The sequence below is a fragment of the Gallus gallus genome, chromosome 5 (genome assembly GCF_016699485.2).
Source record: "Gallus gallus isolate bGalGal1 chromosome 5, bGalGal1.mat.broiler.GRCg7b, whole genome shotgun sequence".
Classification (NCBI taxonomy): domain Eukaryota; kingdom Metazoa; phylum Chordata; class Aves; order Galliformes; family Phasianidae; genus Gallus; species Gallus gallus.
Window position 1 is genome coordinate 17,394,291 of NC_052536.1, and position 21,386 is coordinate 17,415,676.

The 21,386-nt window shown below is 37.3% G+C and overlaps 1 protein-coding gene across 11 annotated transcripts in view; it reads left to right on the top strand.

Moving 5' to 3' along the window:
• The window catches only part of PPFIA1 (PTPRF interacting protein alpha 1), a 50,804-nt gene that overhangs the window by 3,358 nt on the left and 26,060 nt on the right, over positions 1-21,386 (top strand). For all 11 annotated transcript variants that reach the window (XM_015286875.4, XM_046942395.1, XM_046942396.1 and 8 more), the window contains exons 3-9: positions 16,682-16,783; positions 17,433-17,597; positions 18,451-18,525; positions 18,929-19,030; positions 19,261-19,482; positions 20,114-20,260; positions 20,969-21,103. In XM_015286875.4, the coding sequence (XP_015142361.3) occupies positions 16,682-16,783; positions 17,433-17,597; positions 18,451-18,525; positions 18,929-19,030; positions 19,261-19,482; positions 20,114-20,260; positions 20,969-21,103 (948 nt within the window). The remainder of the gene's footprint in view (positions 1-16,681; positions 16,784-17,432; positions 17,598-18,450; positions 18,526-18,928; positions 19,031-19,260; positions 19,483-20,113; positions 20,261-20,968; positions 21,104-21,386) is intronic.

Here is a 21,386-nt window from a genome sequence, read left to right on the forward strand (position 1 = left end):
TAAACTCTCCTTTTTCCACTGTATGGCTGTTGATATGTTAAATAATACTGGAAATTACTTGGACAGAAACTAAAAAGTTAAATCTTAATGCAGTTGGATTACAATGTTATGATAGAAATCAGAAAGGAGAATTTTCCAACCTTTGCTGTTCCCTGTGTTAAATCATGTGCTGCAGGCAAAAATATTCTTTGTTTTTCTGTTGCTTTTTATTGTAATAATTGTGGCTTCTCTTTAGCTGCTCTTCCAGATCTGCTGCATTAATGGGTGCCATTAACCAATTGTATGATCTGTAAACTGTTACACTTGAATTTGTGGCTGAGCGGAATCACCAGAGCTCTCTAAGCTGTATTATGTCTTACCTCTTTCATTCTGTTTTCCTTCTTAAATCTTGTAAGCTACCAGTGTGTAAACATTTTCTCTAAACATTTATGAAAGATTCAGGCAGTTCAACAATTCCCAGTTTCATCTATGTCACATTTGTATGTTTTCACATGAGATGAGTGGGGAAGCAAAGTCTCAAGGTTCAGTTGCAACTTTACGTAAATACACTGCAAAAATGGATTTTTGTAGATTGCTGTTGGAAACTGATGTGGTGGTGTGGAACCGTACCACTTTTGTCTTCAGTCATGCTTAAGCTCAGATGATTGTAGAAAGTGAGAATTGACGGTGCTTTCAAAAGTTACATTCACAAAGTAACTCATTATTCTTGTTGTAGAAAGCAACAGATCAGAAATGTCTTCTGTGTTTGGCAAACCCTTGTTGTGAGTATGGCAATTAATTGGTTACTTCAGATTAGTAAATTTCTGACAGAATTCTGATTAAAATTCTGTTAAGTGTCCAGTAGAAAAACTTTCTGCTGGCTACAGTATTTGGAACCAGTCAAACTTTTTTTGTTAATTATTTCAAGCTGAACATTCTTTTGAACTGCTGTCTCAAACGACCCATTGTTCAACTGTGGATTTCAAGTAGGGGTAGAAGCAGGATAACTTTACTGACAACTGCATTACATTTTTTTTTTCAGGGAAAAAAGGTTACTTGGCAGTGCTATTTTTTTCTCTAAATATTTTTAATCATAGTAGATGTTTTCAGTTTAGTAGAAAGATGTGAAGATCAATTGGAGTGGTGGTGCGAATGCCAGTATAATGGTGTGAATTACTGAGTCAGTATCTAACAAATGTATTATTTCTCCCCTGGCTCAGTGTGTATGTGTCTTTGGAGTTGATTTTAGGGCACCTTTATCCTCAGGAGTACTGAATTGACTTGTTTGTAGGGGGTCTTTCTGTTGCTTATGTTTTTAGCTGAATCAACCAGTTAGACCATTGTGATGATTTGATGGAAACTCCTTGTGTGGAAGGGGGGGGATGGCAAACTGCTTCTACACCAAAATTTCTCTGGTTTTGGTATGAGGATGCTCTATCTCTAATGATGTTGCTGCTCTGAATTCCCTGTGTTCACTGAGTTTCTGTAGTATAGTAAAGGAGCCTCTGTGTATGTAGCTACAAAATGGCATATCGGTACTTGTGTATTTGCACATCTTTGTAAGTTATAAAAACAATTGCAGTTTATTCTGCTGCAGTGATTTTTCCCTTCTCTAAAACACTGGAGAAAGACTCTTCAAATGCGCTTGTTGTATGATGGGCAGCTAGTAATGTAAAGGCATCTGTTCCAGTTTGCATAAAACAAGAAGAGCTACTTAGAGCAGGAAGACTTTTGTTGTGGTTCTCTAGTTCACATAGAGAAGAGCATTCTGTTATAGGTGTGCTTTGCTATGTTCACTTATAAAATTGACAAGCTTTTCTTGTATGAACGGTTTGAAACAAAATTTGTCAACATTGCCTTGATAAAGTAACTAGTTTCTGTTTAATTTAGCAATGCTTTTTGTTTCCTGGACATTATCTCTTACCTTGGTTAAAATTTACTCTGACCTTGGAACATGAATTGGATGAAATCAAATTGCCATGCAAGAATTCAAAACCACTTTTATTCTTCCTTGTATTCTTCACAGAAATAATGAAACTGCACTTTTTACTTTGAGAAGTTAAATAACTTATCTTTTCAGTGTAAACACATTCAGTTATGATATAATTATGGTCAGATGAATAGCTGACTCTGTCATTTCCATGCCCTTTATGTACTTCCAGTGTGTTTTCTACGTATTTTAAGATAAGCATGCTTAGAACTTGTAGATTAATCTGAGAAATGCATAGGATGCTGGTGTGTTTCAGACTAATGTTTTCAACATAAGGTTGATGAGTTCCAGGTGACTACCAGTTGTGGCGTTGAGATGACAGACTGGGCTTCAGTTTGTTGGTAGGATTCCATGTAGATGTTTCTGTGAATGCCAATGTCAGGCTTGTTTTGGATAGAGAAGACTGCCATTTAATTTACAGACTCATACCTGTACAATGGATGAATTCAGAGCCATTCTTATCAGGATAATTCTATATGTTACAGAACTTTGAGCGCTAATGAACGAATACTGTGCTTTTGTGATAAAGCAGTTCTCTTACTAAGATCCACCTTAATCTTATTGTAGTTATGTTTTAGTCTGAGATGTATCGTACCATTCGCTGTGCAAAGCAGCTTGTAGATCCAATTTAGTCCTTGTGTTTCTCATGGTTCAGTTCTGTGTTCAGAAATCCTATATGTAAGGGAGCATAGATGAGTTTTCTGTTGAAGGGTCTGTGCATGCATGTGTATAAAAGTAAGAATGCTTACTGTAATATGGAATTAAATATGGAAAAAAGCTGCCTGTGATTTTTGGTTTGGCTTCAGCTTTACTAGGATGCCTGTCTTATCTTAATTTAAAGCGAATCCCTGCTAGGTCATCTTTAGTTGCATTCTATCTATAGTAAACATTTTATCACTGCTGCATGCTTCTATTAAAAAATAGTATGTCTGTTTATATTTATGCTCAATTAAGTTCAGATCTGTCTCTATATAATGATTTTTCGTAGTCTGAGAAATAGTTAGATATTTCTTGCATGCCAGACATCAAAACTTTTAGTCTGGAGTCTGCCCTGGTGTTGTTTAGTAATGGTGAATTTATGGATTTAGTTGTCACTTTATTAATGGTGTTATTTGGATTTCCTCCAGGCAAGTTTTAAATAATACAGGATGTCATAGATGGAGAACTGAGGTCTTGAATTGTGCGGAGATATGAAGAACACGGCTGCGGAAAGTACATTAAGTGAAGGGTTTGCCAAACTTTGCAGTAGCTGAAATTTCCTGAGCGTTTTAAGTGCAGCTTCATTTACGGTATTCACAACTACTCAGCCTTGAGGTGACGTTGCCTGTTCTTACTTCAGCAAGATGCAATTCTGGCTTCTTAGTAAAAGCCATTAGTCTCAGCAGTCTACCCAGGATTGATAGAGATCTAAAAAGGTTTCAGTTGTGCAGCTGTGTCACACAGACATAGCCTCCATTTCTCGCCCAGCACTGTGGCAGCTAAGATGAACACGAGTCTTTCAGTTGCTTTTTTCAGACAAGTATAATTTTATTCCTGTTTACGTTCACCTGCTGAGTTTTGCTTGGAGTTGCTGGTAGTAAACTACTGGGTCGTCTTTATCCACGCTAGCTTAAGTCAGATGGAGGTATGGGTTAATGTTTAGAATTCTTTGCTGACTATAACAATAAATCTCAGTTTCCCTAATGTTTTTTTTACTAAAAGGCACAGAAAGAGACAGCTTGTGTCCAAAAGGTGTATGTTCAGGACCAGACCCCTAGCATTTGTTCTGGCTTCTCAGTTTTTCATTTAAATGTTTGTGCAAGTTCATTGAAACTTCACTGCTCTTACCATGTTCTATCAATCCCTTTAATAAAATGAATAGTCTAAAGCTATTGGTTTTTATTTTCCTTCGTTGATCAGCAGGAAGGATGTATTGGTGACTAAGTAAAAGTGCTTTTTGTTTGTTTTAATGGTGCTTTATGGATGTAGCTGTGAAAGATGAGCTGGCGATTATTTTTCTCACTCTTCGGTCAGTGTGCAAATATCTGATAATGGGTTTATTAACTTGTGAGGTGCTGTCATCTAACTTGCAGTCTGACCAGCAGACTGTATAAGCTTGAGTGAGAAGAGCTATAACCAAAGCAAGCAGTTCGTAAAACATGTAGTAGGGCAAGGTAAACTTTGCATATATACTCACTTATGCTAATTTGTAGCCACCTGTACAATAAGTAGTGTTTGCTTTGGTATTCTGAAAATAGAGACTTTTTCATCTGCCAGCCCTCCTGCCCCTTTCTCTGCTTTTTAAGAGTATACCTCAGGACTCATTTTAAGATGATTGCTCCAAGCCTTAAAGTCTCAGCATGGCTACTTATTTCTAGTTTCTCTCTAGAGGTTTAAAAAAAGAGAAGGAAGCCCTTGGCTTCCTTTTAAGATTAGTAACAAATAAAAAACATGTTTATGAAAGTTGGAGTTCTTAGTGATTAGAGCCTCAGAGCAATCGATATTAGGTTTCTCCATTCTGGTATTTGGGAGATGTGAGCGTTATGTTTATTGACGCTATAGGATTTGAAGTTAAGACTATGGGTTTGTTTGTGGTATGTATGCTTGCATTTTAAGTTAATGGCCTTGTGGAAACTTGACCGTCAGGTGCTCATAGAGTAATCATCAAAAGACTGAAGATAACAAACACTCCCCATCTGATTTTTACTGGATTACGCTTGGAAAGTATTCACTATGCTTGATGTGATAACACCAGATTATACATCAGAAAATACCTTCCAGAATACAGCATAGGAGCTGAAGTCAGTATGTAGATCAGATACAGTTAAGTGTTCACAGGGAACTTAAATCTTTGGAGAGAACTTATTAGCTGTCCATCAGTAATTTTGCCTTTCATAAATTCTCAGCTTAGCCCTTCATCCCAGAACTCAGTTAATACACATCAGTCTTTCTCTTAAGTTTGCATTTGTTTTCCTTCTTTAAAGGTGTAAGTCAGGTGTCTTTACGTAGGCTGCTTTTAGCAGTTAAGATGGTTTGCATCTTCAGGTGTGTGAGACTGAATGATGATAGATGTTGACATGTACTAGAAAGTGTTTCTAATAATTTCTTGTATGTATGAATCTCAATCCACAATTACTGAGAAGGGAAATATTTAGATTGTGTGTTTTGGGTAATCTGAGTGTTCATAGCTTTCTAAGTGCTTTTTTTCCCTCAGTTTGTCTATGTAGTCTCCAGATACAAGTGAGGAAATGTGTTGAGATGCTTGCCAGGAAAAATGTTTTTGCATTCTCCAGACTGAAAAAAGAATTATTATTTTGCTGTTGAGGGGAGTTTTTCCCTTATTGGACATTTTTTTTTTCACAGAAATGCATGCAAATGCTGTGTCTACCTCTTGTAAGTTCCAAATAATTTTTACAGTGAGCTGAGTATGTATCTGTAGGTGACTTGAGGAGATTGTTCTTTTGGTTCATATATTCAGAACTGGAGGCGGACTGTGGTTACAATACTTCCTAAAAGTATTCCTAAAAGATCCTCCATAAACTAACGTGACCAATCTTTTGCCCATGACCTCCTCTATCTGTTTTGGAATTTACCTTCGGTTTCATTGTAAGCTCAACTGCAAGTTGGCTCCTTCTGACTGGCTGTTGTACCAAGGCTCGGGGGCCTGTTCTTACAGTGGCTCAAACTGTAATGTTTTCAGGAAGAGAAGCTGTATTGCTTAATCTTCTCTTCTGCTATTCCACAGTGGCTGGCCTTGAACTGTGCTCATGTGTTTATGCTCGTGTCTGCTCAGGAAATGGTTTTTGAGGGTGGTAGTGAAAATTTGAACTGGAATATAATTTTGGTTGAGTTTGAAATACACTGTGACTTTCTTGGGAGCAAACGAGTAAGAACAGTCAAGATACCTTTTCCTGTAGTTCTTCTGTTTTATGGATGTTTAGAAATAGTACTGGGCTTTAGAACGTCTGCAAAGTGCTTCAAGGTGCCATGATGAAAAGGTCCTTATGCTCCCAGTATTAGACATTGTCACATATCTTCAGGATAGATTTTAAACAAATGACGTGGCAAAAAGCTTGAGAATTTTGATAGAATGTCTGTCTGTCTAGTTTTATTAAGAGGAAACAGGGAAAAAAGTCCTCTTGGAAAACATTTAGGGTTTTTTTCCATTTTCTGCAGTAGTAAAATGGGCAGCCTTTGATTCCTCTCTGTGGAAGAGCAGCTGTTTGGGTATGCTCTGACTCATACTGTGCCATACCTTACCCTCTGTTGCTAGCATGTGGTACAGTTTGTTACCCAATTCCATTTGTCATCTAACTCTCTAGAAATTTCTGCTTGTTTTTAATGATCTTGTTTCTCCTGTATAAATGCATACCAAATTCAGTCTTGTGCAATTTAAATGTCTCGTAGAGAAACATTGCATTTGAAAACGTAACTTTTTACTTAAAAAGAAGAAGACACAGTATAAGGATCTAACTATATGAGCTGAGGTTGCTGATTAATTTTCACAGTTTAAAAACAAGCCAAAATTTTTCAGGAGGTGCAGATGAAACAGTTTTTGTGCCAGACTTTAGCTGGCTGTGTGGCTGAGAGATCTAACTACAGATGTAGCTGAGTCCTTGCACGAGTGAAGTTTAATCACTGTCTTCTCAATGCTGACAACTTCCTGTAATGGGAAATAGTATTTATTTTTCCTTACTTGAAAAGGAATTTTGGCTACCCAAATCCTTTGTGTAAACAGTAAGACTTTCTTTAATGTGGAGAGGGTTCATTCAGTAAAGAGGATTGTAAATTCCTGTTATTTTAATGGTACTGGTTATCTCAGTAAGCAGTAACTGATTTGATTTGTCTGGTTTTCAAACCTACATACAGATTTCAAGTGTGATCCTATAATAAGCCACTGAGAAGGGGGAGAGAGATCTGAAAGTGGAGGTGCTTGTTTGTTTTATTGTGTGCTGAACACAAACTGCTTGATTTAAACAAAAAAGTCAAACTGTAAATGTTTGTAAATGTAAAATGTAAATGTTAAGCAGTTTTCAGGAACAAAACTGTGTAGAAAAGGAATTCTGAAGTGTGCATTTAGAAGAACATCTGACTCGATCAATGGTGAGGTTTAAATTGTGGGTTTGTGGGTTTGACTTGTGGATTCTCAGATGCCCGTCACAAAAGTCATGTAGACATATCTACTATTGCCAATAGAGTCTCATAGTTTAAACTTACTTTCTCTGCCCTTCTGCCCATAAATAGGATATCTGATACCTGAAGTGTGGTTTTTTCATCTAAAATCTGTTATAGCTGTGCTTTTCACTGTAGTTTGTGAATGAATAAGACTTGTGGATTTACTGTTCCCAAGGGGAACCTGTGTCCTCTTGGTAATGTAATATCCTTTAAGGTTCTGTTAAGTCATATTTATAGTCCTGACATCTCACACTTCAATCTCTTGCTGCTACTAGGGTTTGAGGCATGGACTACCTCTTGTGTCATAAGTTGGAAACACATTTATGGAATTTTCATATAATTCAGAAGTCATTTAAAGACTTAATTGGGATTGTGTTGTGTGAGTACTTTCCTCTGGCATTAGGAATTTTTCAGATAATCTAAACTCCGTGGATAAAGAGAATGAGTTTACACCTTAGAGACCATGGTTGGAAGACCAGAGCATGCATGAAGGACAGTCTTTCAGACCTCATACGTTTGGGTAAATGTGGTTGGGGTCTTCATGTGTGTCTGCATGTTGTAGGGGAACATCTAAGTTCAGAATCTCTCTAGAGTAATATATTTTTCATGCATTTTGGTACAGTTGTTGGGGATAAGGCTCTGAAGATGAATAACATTCTTTGTTAGCTTTGTGTTGAAGAACGTGGGGCAGGTGCATCTAGTTCTTTCTCTTTTAGAACATGCAGCTAGAGTGTGCAGAATGTCTTTAGAGGGTGTGGTTCAACAATACTGTCTTTTTTAAATCTGAGCATTTGTTTCAAGAAATAGGGGATTAGGTCTTGTAAAATGGGAATTAAAAAGCTTTTTAGGGTTTAGCTTTCCATGCCATGCAGCAAAGAAACTGCCCTTTCCTCTTGCTGTAACCTTATTTATGCTGATACATTGGTGCAACTGATTCCTTATAACTGTTATCTTTAGAGACTGCATAACACTTTCTGTATTGTGTGTAATGGTTATAAAGAATTGTCCTGGAAGATAGAGAAGAAATGGGCCAAGCTTGTATTTTCTGTCAAATGAGTGCAAGCCCTCATGGTTTCCTGGCTGCATCATCTTTCCCTTGTTTGTAACCCATTGTGGAACAGGAGCTTATTCATCTTTGCAGGCCAGGCTCCTCACCAATCCAAGTTTTGCTGCAGCATCTGTTGCTGGTCGCAACATGTTAGGACTCCTCTCTTTTTTTTTCTGTTCCTTGCTGTTGAATGTTGTCCATATCCTTGGATGTGTTCTGATGTAATGTCTTTTGGGTTCAGGTGGTTGTTATGACATTTGATGGAACTGTTTGTTTTGAATGTCTTCTGTGCAGTCAAAACAAACAAGCAACAGAATGTTAATATAAGCATAAAACCAATGTTGACAATCTGTTACTGGGTTGAGCTTTTGTTTTTCAATATTGGATATGTCTGTTTTGAGACATGAGATTATACTCTTTGAACAGGTTTTAGAGTAGTTTTTGTATGTAAAAGTAAACTTTTTAATAGAATGGTCTAATTGCTTTCATTCCTAATATTGCAGATTGGAGTATTTAGCTTCAGCTACTGAATTCACTTAGCTTGTAAACTGAGTGATTGAATACAAAGAAGTAGAAAAACAAAATGTAAAGGGCCTGCGAGTTGAATTACATGCTGAAGGCATCTGTCTGTCCTCATTGAGTATTACTTGCTTAAACAAGTTTGAAACTATAAAACTGAACTTTCATCAGTTGGCAAAAAAGTGTGTGTGTATATAAATATATATCGGAGCACTGAAGGGAAATTCATGTTGATGCTTGTTTAATGAGAGTGGCTCGGCCAGCCTTATTCAGATATTCCCAAGCACTCCCTTTTAACACAGTGTGAAAAACACACTATACAACTACTGGCCAGAGCTAAACCTGGCAGCTAGAGCCAAGATTAATAGCTGGAATAAGGCAGGGCAGAGCCTCAGCTGCTGCTTACAGTTTTTGCAAGCAGAGAGGTTCCATCTCTGAACTAATCATGCACGAAGAACCTCATTCTGGGTCTATTTCTGAAAAAAGTGAATTATTATTTCTGTGAGGATTTAGATGCTGAAATTTGGGATTTAGGATTAAATGATATTTAATTCTTAAAGGAATTTAATATTAAATGTCAGCTGATCAAGAATTGTGCTGTTCCTTGTGAGTGCAGCGTGCTTGGAGTTGGTAACTTTTTCTTGCCTAAGGAAGCTGACAGCTCAGCGTTGTTTACAACAAACTTGTTACAGCTTTAGTAGGAGTCAGTCTCCATAGTAGAGGGTCCCACTAACAGCGTTGAGCTTCTATTAAATTTTCTCAGATACCTTGCAGTTATTGTACAGTTCTAAGGAGTGTTATGCATTATGAAATCCTCCGCAGCATCCCAGGAGATCTTCTCCAACTTTTTTGTGGAGAGGAAAAGTTTAAATGAAATCTCTGTGTGTCATATTAAATATGGAGACTGGTTTTGCCCTGTATCTTGTCGAACTGGTAAAGCAAGATTCTTCCTCTTAATTAAGTACAACTGTATTCTCCATTTGCCATGGTGGATATGGGTGTGGGTAAGTTTTTTACTGACATGGACTCCAAAAATGGAGGTGCCTAAAGCTACAACTAAGAAGTTGTCCTACTACTCACTGTATTAGTTACTAATGAAAATAGACTAAACCAGAGGTGCAAGAATGTGGTCACTCACACTGCGAAGCCCTTCAAATTCACTGATTCAGACTGTATCTGAGAGGCATGTTTGTTCCAAGTATCCCTCAAGTATTTTTCAAAGTGTTTGTGTTAAGGTAAACTTACTTTGGAATATGAATATCATGACTTGTGCAGTATTGGAAAGGACTAACATAACACTGACCAGTCTGTACAACGTAGCCAAATACACCTATGCTTAAAAGTCTGCTCCTCCATGATGACTGAAGCTTTCCTGATGAATATTTATTGGATCTTGTACACTTACTTAGAGGGCAGTGAGGCCCTGGCCCAGATGCCCAGAGCAGCTGTGGATGCCCCATCCCTGGAGATCCTCAAGGCCAGGTTGGATGGGGCCCTGAACAACCCCATCTGGTGGGTGGCAGTCCTACCTGTGGCGGGGGGTTGGAACTAGATGGACCATACGCTACCTTTGTGTATGAATAGATACTGAGTTTTTGAGGACAGCTTCTGTATGCTCTGTGCTTGCTGCATGTTGGCTGTTGTACAGAAGATTGAAGATTGACAGTGTAGCTTCAGTAGTTTTGCAACTACTTTGCAAGAGGAGAAAAACTTACAACTTGAGTTTGTAATTAGCTTTCAGGTTTTTTTTTCTTGTTAGTTGTTAGTGAATTCTTCTGAGTCCTAAGTGACAGGATTCCCTCCACAAGTATTGAGTATTTGGAAAAAGCCTTTGGGGATGGGGTGGAATTGCTTTGGTATAGTTGTTTGCTGATTCAGTATGGAATCTTTGATACACATCTGTAACTGTAAAAGTAGTTCATAAGTCTGTTAGAAAGGTTGAGTTAAAAGTAGGTGTTGCCTTTGAGTTAACTGAAAATAGACTCTGTGATCCACCATACTTTGAACAGGCTGCAGATGCTGCTAGTTGATGAAGAGATGAAGGAGTGATTTGAAGGAAATGTAGATTCTTAGTCTGTCAGTGATATCAAGGCTGGCTGTATTACAGGAAGGATCTTAGCAAACTGCAAAATTAGACCTGAACTAGGAGTAACTGGGTGATGCTTTCTGGCCTGTTTAAATACTCTGTTGTTCTTCTTGCTGAATTTTGCAGACTTTAAAAGAGGTGCATTTAGCACTGAAGAAAATAGAATGCTGCCTGGGCTTAGTTCTACTTTGCACTGCAAAATGATGTGTATAATCAGTGACTATTGGCTGTCCGGTGGTGCACCAAGATATGTTTTTGAAGTGGGCTTTGCCCTTAGCATTATATGCGTAACAGTGATGTTTTGCATGATTTAGAGAAAATTAAACTTGATAGCATAGATGGTAATGATTTTGCTAGTTTAAATGGCTTCTGTTGGCTGCATTTAATGAGTTGAGTGTAGGTGGTTCCTGTTTGCCTGCCTTCAACCTACAGTTCAGTTTGCGTGCTAGAGCTTATGGGCTCTCTTTCCAAAGAGTGCATATAAACTTTGGCTATTAATTAGTGTGGTGAAAGGAGGACCTCTGATCTTTCAAGAGGTCAAAGATTCTGACACATTTGGGTTTCAGTACTTCTATGCTTCATGCCCCATTAGGAAATGTCTGTCAGAAATGTTATTAAGGGAAAGAGGAGCTTTAGAAGAGAACATGGAACTGATGTGTTTCCTTCCCCCTTTTTCTGTTAATTCTGCATTTCTGTTGCAAAGCTGCCCAGTACTGTTCATCTTCATTTATGTTTCCTTGTACTTCAACATGCAGCACTTCCTGAAAGTTCTTAGCAATTAAATCCAGGTTTAGTGCTTTGTAGTTAAGGCTCAGTGAATGCTATGTGTAAATGAGAGCAGGTCAGTCAAGATAGTAACTGGAAACCTGTTTATTGCCGTGGAGATTTGGTTTTGCTCTGAACTTTTCTCCTTTACTCTTGGGCATCTGTTTGGTACCTACTGCCTGGGAGTTAGAGTTCTTTTACACGTTGCTTACATTGCTTTCTGTCAAACAGTAGAGCTTCCAGCTTCAAAGTGGACTGGAAGCAGTGTGTTTCATTCCAGAGCAGTAAAATTATACAACTGTGAACATTTTAAAACTTAATTGCTTGTTTAGAGTGGAGCATCATTAATGACAAAGCCCAGAAAGGTCAATCCAAGAAGTGAAGTTCAAGAATATTCTATTGAAAGAGAGAACTGGAATGATAAAGGATGCTTAACTTTAATTTGTATTAAATTTATTAGTAACTACTCATTAACTGGGTGCAATGCTTACAGTTAAAGAAATCTGCACCTATGTTTTAATAGTGGGGTTTGGGTTTTTGAGCTACTAAATCCTCTTCTGCAAAATGAGGAATAGGAGAGGAGGGCTGATATTTGTAAAGGCAGTGTTTACTGCACTGTTCTCACTGGCAGGTCGGTTCTCAGCCAGTTTGAGCGTAAAAACCTTTTAAGTTCAAACTCAAGAGTCTGACGTAACCGTATCTGTTTGTTTACTGGACAGTAATTTAGGTGAAAAGCAATTTTTTTCCTTTTTTTACGCTCTAGACTAATTTTTGTCTTTCCCATTCTAGCATGCCATAGATATTGGAAAGATTGAAAGTAATCTGATTTCTTGGGCTGGATAGGCAAAGCACTGCTTACGTGGGTTGTTTTTTCTGCTGGATTTGTGCATTTTCTTGGAAGGCAGGATTTAATGATCAAAACATGCAAGTGCTTTTGAGTTGCAGCTCAGCTCTTGAATTATTTAATAATCCTGACAGCTGAAAAAGCTAAACTGGTGTGAGTCAATAGCTACAAAACTTGCTTGCTGTTACTTGACCCCTACAGACTGTGTTAAACAGTTAAGTTCTATTGAATGTGGGAATGTTTTAAAACCTGGTATGTTGGGATATTGGCTGCTGCCTACAACCCTTAGGTTTAAAATGAGTTGACTATTAAATATCCTGTTAACCTAAGATATTTAGGTTTGCTTTGATTGTTATATTTATGATACTTCTCATTTCTGTGCACACACTATTTGGAATAAGCATGGATTACATGTAATATAAATAACACCACAGAAACTTGTCTCATTTGCCTTGGTTACTCATCCCTGGTGGCCTGTGGTTTTTTCCCCTCTTGTTCTTACTATGTTCTCAGCATATTGGATACTTGCGTGGGTTGTTTGTGCAGATTACAGAACAGAATGTTAGCAGTAAAACAGAATGTTACTTAAAGATTAAACAGGTAACTGTTGCACACACAGTTGGGGCGGAGATGTTCCTAAAGGTTCAACAGTTGCATCTTCATCCTTGTATTGTCAGAAGATATTTTTCATATGTAGTATTTTCTTGATGAGCTAAAAGTTTTTCTTACCTTCTTATCCTTAAAATAAGGTTTCTAGCCATCTTGTTACCTTTTAATCTTGAAAATCTTTATTTGCGTGAGAGTGGTGTTTGTGTTTTGTGCAAAAATCTGTTGTTAAAGCAAGTCCCAAGGAACCCTACTGTTCTCTGCAGTTCTCGTAGAAAGAGCATCTCTGCTACACAGCTCGTGTTGTCAGACTCACAGGGATCACCTGTTTCTTTACATCTTTCCCCAGCTGAAATGCCATCTCTCCTATCATGTAGCATTTAATGGTTTGCGGTGTACTATCCATGGAACCTCTAAAGTGTACTTGTAATAAACATGAAGAAAATCTGTTACCTGGAAGCTGTAGTGCTCCTGGACCGCCATCATCTTGTAAGCAGTCAAGCATCGGATCAGATACCACAACTCTACAGGCTTGGCAGCTAGGTCAGCTGGTGCTATTTGTGGAAGAACATTTGGGATGTCTAGAACACTGGGGGGTGAAGGTCAGTTCTTCCTGATGAAGAAATGTAGAAGGAATGCTGTTTTAAAAACCCATAGAATATGTGGGTAAAACCCAGAAAATGTATTACTGAACAACAACAAAGTTACTTCTACTGGGTTTAGTTTTTTGCTGAGTTTTCTCTTCTGACAGTCAGAGTGTCATATTTGGTTCAGAAAGTTACTTTCTTGAGTAAGCATTTCAGTTTACTGCATGGGTTTTTGCCAGTGCATTCTAATCAACACAGGATATTTATCTAGCATATTTGGCACACTGTTTCTTGTAGTAAGTGCTCTGTTGTGCTTATTCTGAGTCTCCACTCCTGCCAGTTTTCAGAGCAGAGTCTTTATTATTTTGATTGCAAACTGGAAGCAGAGCAGAACTTTAGTGCTGAAGCTTTCAATCTTCTCTAAGTACAAAGTAATACAGCATTTGGACAAGTAAAAAAGCTGCTTATGAATTTTCTTGTTTCCTGTATTTGTTTCTGTACATCGATTTAATGCCAGAGAAGGTGAGACAACTCAATGTTTTTAGGTAATGAAGTTGCAAAGTTTTCCTTTGAACTGCTTGAGGAAATCACTAATTGTCTACTGTTGAAGAGAGTGATTTGAACTAGAAAGGACATGTCTTTTGGCAGCATCAGCTGAAACTGAAACTGAGGACACTTGAGTGTTCTTTATAAAGCAGCTTATGGGACTCAAAGCAAATACATTTTGCAGAAACAAACGGCAGTGAATGTATTATGCAATGCTAGAAATACGTGTCAGTCTGTTTACTGAGCATCAGTATAAATTCCCATGTGCATTGTTCTTCTTGGGTCACCTGACAGTGTGATGGTTGGTGTCAGAATTATGATATATTTGTGCTACAACTTTATATTTGCACAGGGGAATGCAATGGAACAGAACTGTCTGTAACTATTATTTGAAGGGTGAATCAACTTCCTTTGAAATATATGCTGTTTTTCTGTAGGCAGAGCTCATAGTTGTCTTGAGTAACGTTTTTATTAATGCCATACAGTGATACAAAGTTGAGGACAGATGACAAAACAGTGTCTGGTAGTCCTTACTGTTTTCTTTGTTCTGTCCTCAAGACTTGAGATAGTCTGGAGGAATATAGAGCTCACCATGTCAGCCTGATGTCCTTACTTTGTCTCCGTGCTTCTGGATTTTGATGTTGGCACTTGGAGACTTTCATTTGTTTTGAAAAGGGGGTGAGAAGAACAACCCATAATATAAGTTTGTATCAAGCTCTTTTGGAAATACCTTGAGTCTCAGTACTTTTAGAAGTTTCAGTACTACTTGAAAACAGTCAATTGCATAATATACAAAGGTAAGTGGGATGGGCCTGTGAAGAACTACACGTTTATAACCTTGGCTGGATTTACCTGTACTTGTATCTGGAGCAAAAGAAATGCATGCTGTCATTTGGCTGGGAGTTGTGGAAAGTCCCACGGGGTTACTGGGGGTACAGTACAAATTCCAACAGAAAGGACAGCTCTGTAGGCAGAGCTTAAAGCAAAGTGAGGTTTTTACTCCAACTCCTGTACAGCTTGGAGAGGAACTTTCCCTTTCTTGATTAACTTTGCGCTCAAGAATCTTTTATATTTTGTTTTGCATGTTTAAAGTTGTCATTAGCTACAGATTTACTGACCGGGATGCCCTAGTATGTGTATCCTCAGCTTTTTTTCTTGAAAATCATAAGCCAATTTTCTTAAGGGTGAAAGTTACTCTTGAGGTATTAAAGTGAAGTAATCTTGCTCACGTATATTGATTGGAATATGTGTGTTATACTTTTATTTAGGAGGAGCAGTTATTCTGTATCTGTGGTGACGCTGTCTTTTGTTCACAGCAACTTCTTAATGCCTGCTGTGTTAGTAATCCTGAACGAGTTCACTCTAGGCAATATATCGTGCAACAGAATTTCTTTTGTCATGTATATGTTTCAGATTAAAGCATTCCAAATTAATCTTTTGATTAATTAGATTAAGACACATTTTTAGACTGCTTGTTCTAGCTTCAAGTTAATTGTACATCTGTGCAATTATAAATAGTTGATATGTCCTTTTGTTTTAAGCTTGGCTTTTTGTCACTTTGAATTTTACTGCTGAACTGCTCCATCTTAAGCCTTTACTTGATATGCAGCTGCTGTCAATCGAGCAGCGTATTTTGCAGAGTTGGGAAAAATTGGAGAAGCAGCTTTTATGCACAGTATTTACATGGTATATTCTTAGCCTTACCTCGATTTGTTTTAGCAGTGCAACTGTTCTTATGTGCTGTCTAACGGGTGTGATTAGTCTTTCTATTTTATAGGAAGTAGAGAATTAGAGAAGACTGATCAGTTTATATTAGCATTTCTGTCTTTTCTTGTACAGGTACTTGAGAGCAGTTCTGTAATGTTCACCAGTTATTGAGGTGACTGTGTGTTTATTTTCTCATTCTAAGTGACATAGATAACAAAAGTGGTCTTTTAAACCCCTACAACACTGTCCTCTAAGTATGACTTCATTCATGTTTAGGCTTACTACTAATTGTTTTTAATGTGTTTCAGATTACACCTGAAATTTTACCAAACTAAGCTGTAAGGGAAGATAATTCTCAGCATTTACTTAATGACAATCTTGTGTCGTTGTATCTTACGTTGTATCCAGAGTGTGTTTGAGTTCATCCAATGCCTTTTATATTTCTTGTGACACTGTTGCTAGAGAATGGAAATAGTTTAGGATGTAGTAGCTATTTCAGTTGCTCAGTAGAATATCTTTGTATCAGAAACCCCAAACGGTAGAAACAATATAGGAGTGCAATAGAGACAGGCTTTTCTATTTTCTTAACAGGGTTACCCTAACTCGGATAATTACCTGCTAAGACAGAAACAAGTTTTCAAAGTACTGTTCCAGTGTCTTTTATTGTTACAATTGACTTTATAACTGTTTTAAGCATTGTCAGGATAAGCAGGCTTAAGTTTCTGTACAACTGTATTGGCTTTAGGCATCTGAAATGAGTTTTTAAAGAAATTACATCAAGTGTTCATATAAATCCACTCTTGCTACATCCCAGTATTTAATGTATTAACACCTGTCTGGTTTGTTTCAGGAATTTGCAGCGCTTACAAAAGAGCTAAATGTATGCAGGGAACAGCTGCTTGAAAGAGAAGAAGAAATCGCTGAACTGAAAGCAGAAAGAAATAATACAAGGGTTAGTTCCTTGTCTTCTCTCCAAGATCACTGTTCTTGTAGCATCCAACGCATGGAGGGGGGGAAAAAAAAAAAGAATATTGAATTTGAAAAGCTGAGTGCTTTCTTACCTTGCTATTTGCTCATAAGTCATCCTGGGGATGTGAATGTATGTTAAGAAGGCCTGGAAGCTTATGTGTAGTCCAAATATTGCCGTGCAGAATCAGGAAAAGGCATTCAAGATCACAGTACTATCTGCTATTCAACTCTCTTCTAGTTACAGTTTTGAAAATGTACAGTACTCAAGATTAGAGGAGCTGAGTGGGCAAGCTGTAGTGGTCTTTGCCATTAGATTACCCAGCTGCCAGCAGAACAGCTAAGAGTATTTTGTTTGTATATCCTTCTGACAAGTACGCTGTTCTTCAGATTGGTGGAAGAACTGGGAAGGGTCACTGAAGTAGAAACCTGGTTTAAAAACTATGTAGAGTGTGGGGAATTCATTTGCAGTGCTATCACTTCTAGTATGGGTGAAATGAATGAAATGTTAATGAAATGTGTCCTTGGACTTGATGTAATAGTTGTTTGAAACATAGAAGTCAAAACTTTGGTGTTTTAGGCACAATTTTGTGTCACTGCAGAATGGGAATAAACACTGTTGCTTTTTGTTATAGCTATTACTGGAACATTTGGAGTGTCTTGTCTCCAGGCATGAGCGATCTCTCAGAATGACTGTTGTGAAGAGACAAGCTCAATCTCCAGCAGGAGTTTCTAGTGAAGTAGAAGTTCTCAAAGCACTAAAATCTTTATTTGAACACCATAAAGCCCTTGATGAAAAGGTAATAACTATGCTAGTTAATGTTTTAAAAATCCTATCTCTTCTTAGTGTGAACCATACAGTGTATGTACTTAAGTTGTTATATTAAAATGGTGGCTGTGCTAAAACTTCATTAGTAACTGAGCTCCTAAGAAAAGGTGTTGTACTGCAGCAAGGTGCTGTACTTTATTCAAGCATTCTGTCAACTGTGCTAATGTTGCATCCGAACCATGCTTGGTTTCTGTATTTGTTGGAGCAACACGTATGTTTACTTACCTGTATAATATCAGGATTTAGTGTTTTAATTGTGTAATACAACAAGTGGACTAAAGAGAACAGGAGGAAAGAAATCTGCTTACACTGTGCTATTAAATAAAGCTGATTTAAAGGAGCTTCGCCCTTCAGCTGTACCTGATCTTAGCAGCAGGCAATGCAAATGGTGAAACTTACTGTGAATTTTGCTGCCAACTCATAGTTTACTGAATAACTTTTGTGAACTTGCATACAAAGTCTTACAGGTTATTTTCAGGAGGTGTGTGCTTTCGCTTATTTGCTACAAGAAGGGATGTACATGCTTTGTGCCTTATAAAAGGGTGGGTAAATTCTGGATATGTTTAATTCTTGCCTATACATACAGGCCGTGCTGAGGTGCAATTTGCTAATGACAGGAAAGAAAAAGCTAGGTTTTGAGACATTCATTCTTTATTTTTTTTCAATGTCTGTTGTAATTACTACTGACTCGAGATTAAGCTACTCTGTGAACATAGTGAAAGTAAAGCATTGTTTATAACCTGATAGTGTGTAGCAACATGGCAGTGTGTGAAGTTGATTTATTTATTTCAAATAGTCTGATATCACTGAAATGACTCTTTCAGGTAAGGGAAAGGTTACGAGTAGCACTTGAAAGGTGTAGCTTATTGGAAGAAGAACTAGGTACTACGCATAAAGAGGTAGGTTTCTTTTAAAAGTATTCTTCAGGTGTGCATTGTGTTTAATCAATACTTGTAATTTATTCAGTTATTAAAGATTTTCTTTCAATTTGGTGCTTTTAATTTGTACCAAGTGGAGATGACTGTAGTTTTTAATTCCGTAACTTTGAAAGAACGGGGGGGGGGGGGGGGGGGGAGGGATCAAACCTGAGAAAAACAAACAAAATAGTTTCTGTGGTTTTAGAAGAACTGCTGTTGGGGTGCAGTGGCATATTTTTTGAGTACTTATGATGTATTTTCTTAATGCATACCTTGCAGTGAAATCGGTAACTGTTTTGCTCCTTTGCTTTTGCAGCTGTTCTTTATATTACCATTAAGATGGAAATTAAACTTGAAACTTACGTAAGCTTTTCTTTTCTTTTAGTTAATGATTCTGAAAGAGCAAAATAATCAGAAAAAAACACTTCCAGATGGGATGCTGGATATAAATCATGAACAAGAAAGTACACCAACTACAAATGGGAAGGTAGGAGCGTTTTGCTTTAAGCTGTCTGTTTTTTTTAAGATTAATCAGAATATTTTAATTGCAAACCATAATAAGAGACTTTGAGAGAAGATTTGATCAAAAAGCCTGTTTAGCTTTTTGCAGTCTATCTCATAATAGAATTATTTCAGGGGTGGGATGTTTACTGCTAACTTAACTGTTCATTTTTCAAATTTCTATATGATATGTAAATACTTTTCTCTCCTTAATAGCGATCTTCTGATGGTTCTTTGTGCCATGATGAAAATCTTGCTAAAGTGATTGAACTCCAAGACATCATAGATAAGCAAAATAAGGAGCAGACACAAATGAAAGAACGCCTTACTGCTTTGTCTAGTAGAGTAGCAGAGCTAGAGGAAGATCTTGACACAGCTAGGAAGGACTTAATAAAGTCTGAAGAAATGAACACAAAATTGCAGAGAGATGTACGAGAGGTAAGGAATAAACCGTCAAAAACTGGGTAGTCACAAGTGTAATTGCTTTATAAAATTTGTCGCTGGTGCTCAGTTCATCCTCAATGGTCTTTGGTTTAAAGGTAAGGCATAATTGTTTACAGCATGATGGTCCTTTTTTTGTTAAGAAGACCTGTTCCTTAAAGTTTCTTCTAAACTAACCTATCATTAAGTAGACACTTCATAAATTTATTAAACCGGAGATGTAGCATTGTGGATTTCAAGCATGAAAAATACTTAATCATGTCATAAATGCTGACTGTATGCCTGAAGTTTTTTTTATTATTTTATGTAGTTACAGAATCACTTAGTGATGTGGTGGACAGTTCTTGTTACCCGTCCATCACTAACCTTCGAATTCATATGTCTTACCGTGTATTTTGGAAGAGATGTATCCTTATTAATTTGAAAGAGACCTTTAGTTAGTTTGCAGAACACTCTGACCATCCATAAAGTAAGGATCAGTGATCTTAAATGTACTGTTAAAAACAAGAGTGTCATTGAACTTGTTAGCTGAAGTTACAAATTATGCTCACTGTTGTGTTCCCCAGTTTGATCAATTAATAATTATCCCCAGTATTAAAGACTAAATTCTGTCTTGTGTTTTGGGTAGACTATGGCCCAAAAGGAGGACATGGAAGAGAGAATTACAACTCTTGAAAAACGCTACCTCGCTGCACAACGTGAAGCTACATCTGTGCATGACCTCAATGATAAACTTGAAAATGAAATAGCCACTAAAGACTCCATGCACCGACAGGTTGTAGTTTGCTCAGTACATTTTGTTCAGCATAATACTAACGGAAATAACGTTCGTACTATTCTAAAGCACTTCACACTGCTTTTAGGAAAACAAATATTTGTAGTGCACTGTTGTTGATAATTATTTTTTGGTAGGGACTGTATTGTACATACTTATCCTGAAAATGAAGATAAGAGTATACTGGGGACAAGTGTTTTTTAGGCATTTCAGTGACGTGTTCGTGCCAGAGGAGGGGTTTTGTCCTTTATTTAGCCAATCAGTTTTTAACTGGAGGAAGCTAGGCGACACTTAGTTAATTACTGTTGGTAATTTTTTTGTAAGTTTTGTACACACTTATATTTTAAAATAAATTTTCTGGTGATGTGCATAGTGTTGTTTGAAATACAAAGAATTTTATCCTTAATATAACTCACTTTTAGCAGAGCCTTGGCATTGAAAGTTTGCAACATTTTCTATAATTCCCGTACCATTACTACCACTGAATAAATATAGAGTTGCTTCTGGAATCCACAAATATCTTTGCAATAAAAAAAGGCTTTCGTATGTTGAAAGGGAAGATGCCACATCTTTGTTTGTGAAACCAGTTTTGGATAGCTTGTTGTCCTTAGCTCTAGTAAAGTCAGTAAACCGTCTCACTACCTTCCTCTTTGGTCAAAATTGCTTCCCCTTTTAACACTAAAAATTGCTGATCATAATCCTGTATAGAGTGAAGATAAGAACAGGCAATTGCAAGAACGGCTGGAACTAGCTGAGCAAAAACTGCAGCAGACTTTGAGAAAAGCTGAAACTTTACCAGAGGTGGAAGCTGAGCTGGCACAGAGAGTTGCAGCACTTTCAAAGGTGAGATAACTGGACAGTGTCCTCAAGATCTTCTGTGTTAGAAGAAAAATCTGTTCTTACTGTTTTTGTTAATCTGTTTGAGGTTTTTCTCCAACCAGTTCAGAGATTATCTCCCCATTTTCTTCTCATCTCTTGAAACACACTTTGATTTGTCCTGTTCCTTTAATTTCTCTCTGAAATTTGATTAGTTTTTTCCTCTTAACTTTGTTGCATTACAAAAGTGCCTTTTTGAACTGCTACGTTGTTGGGTTTTATTACAATTGTTTCAGTTATAAGCATTAAA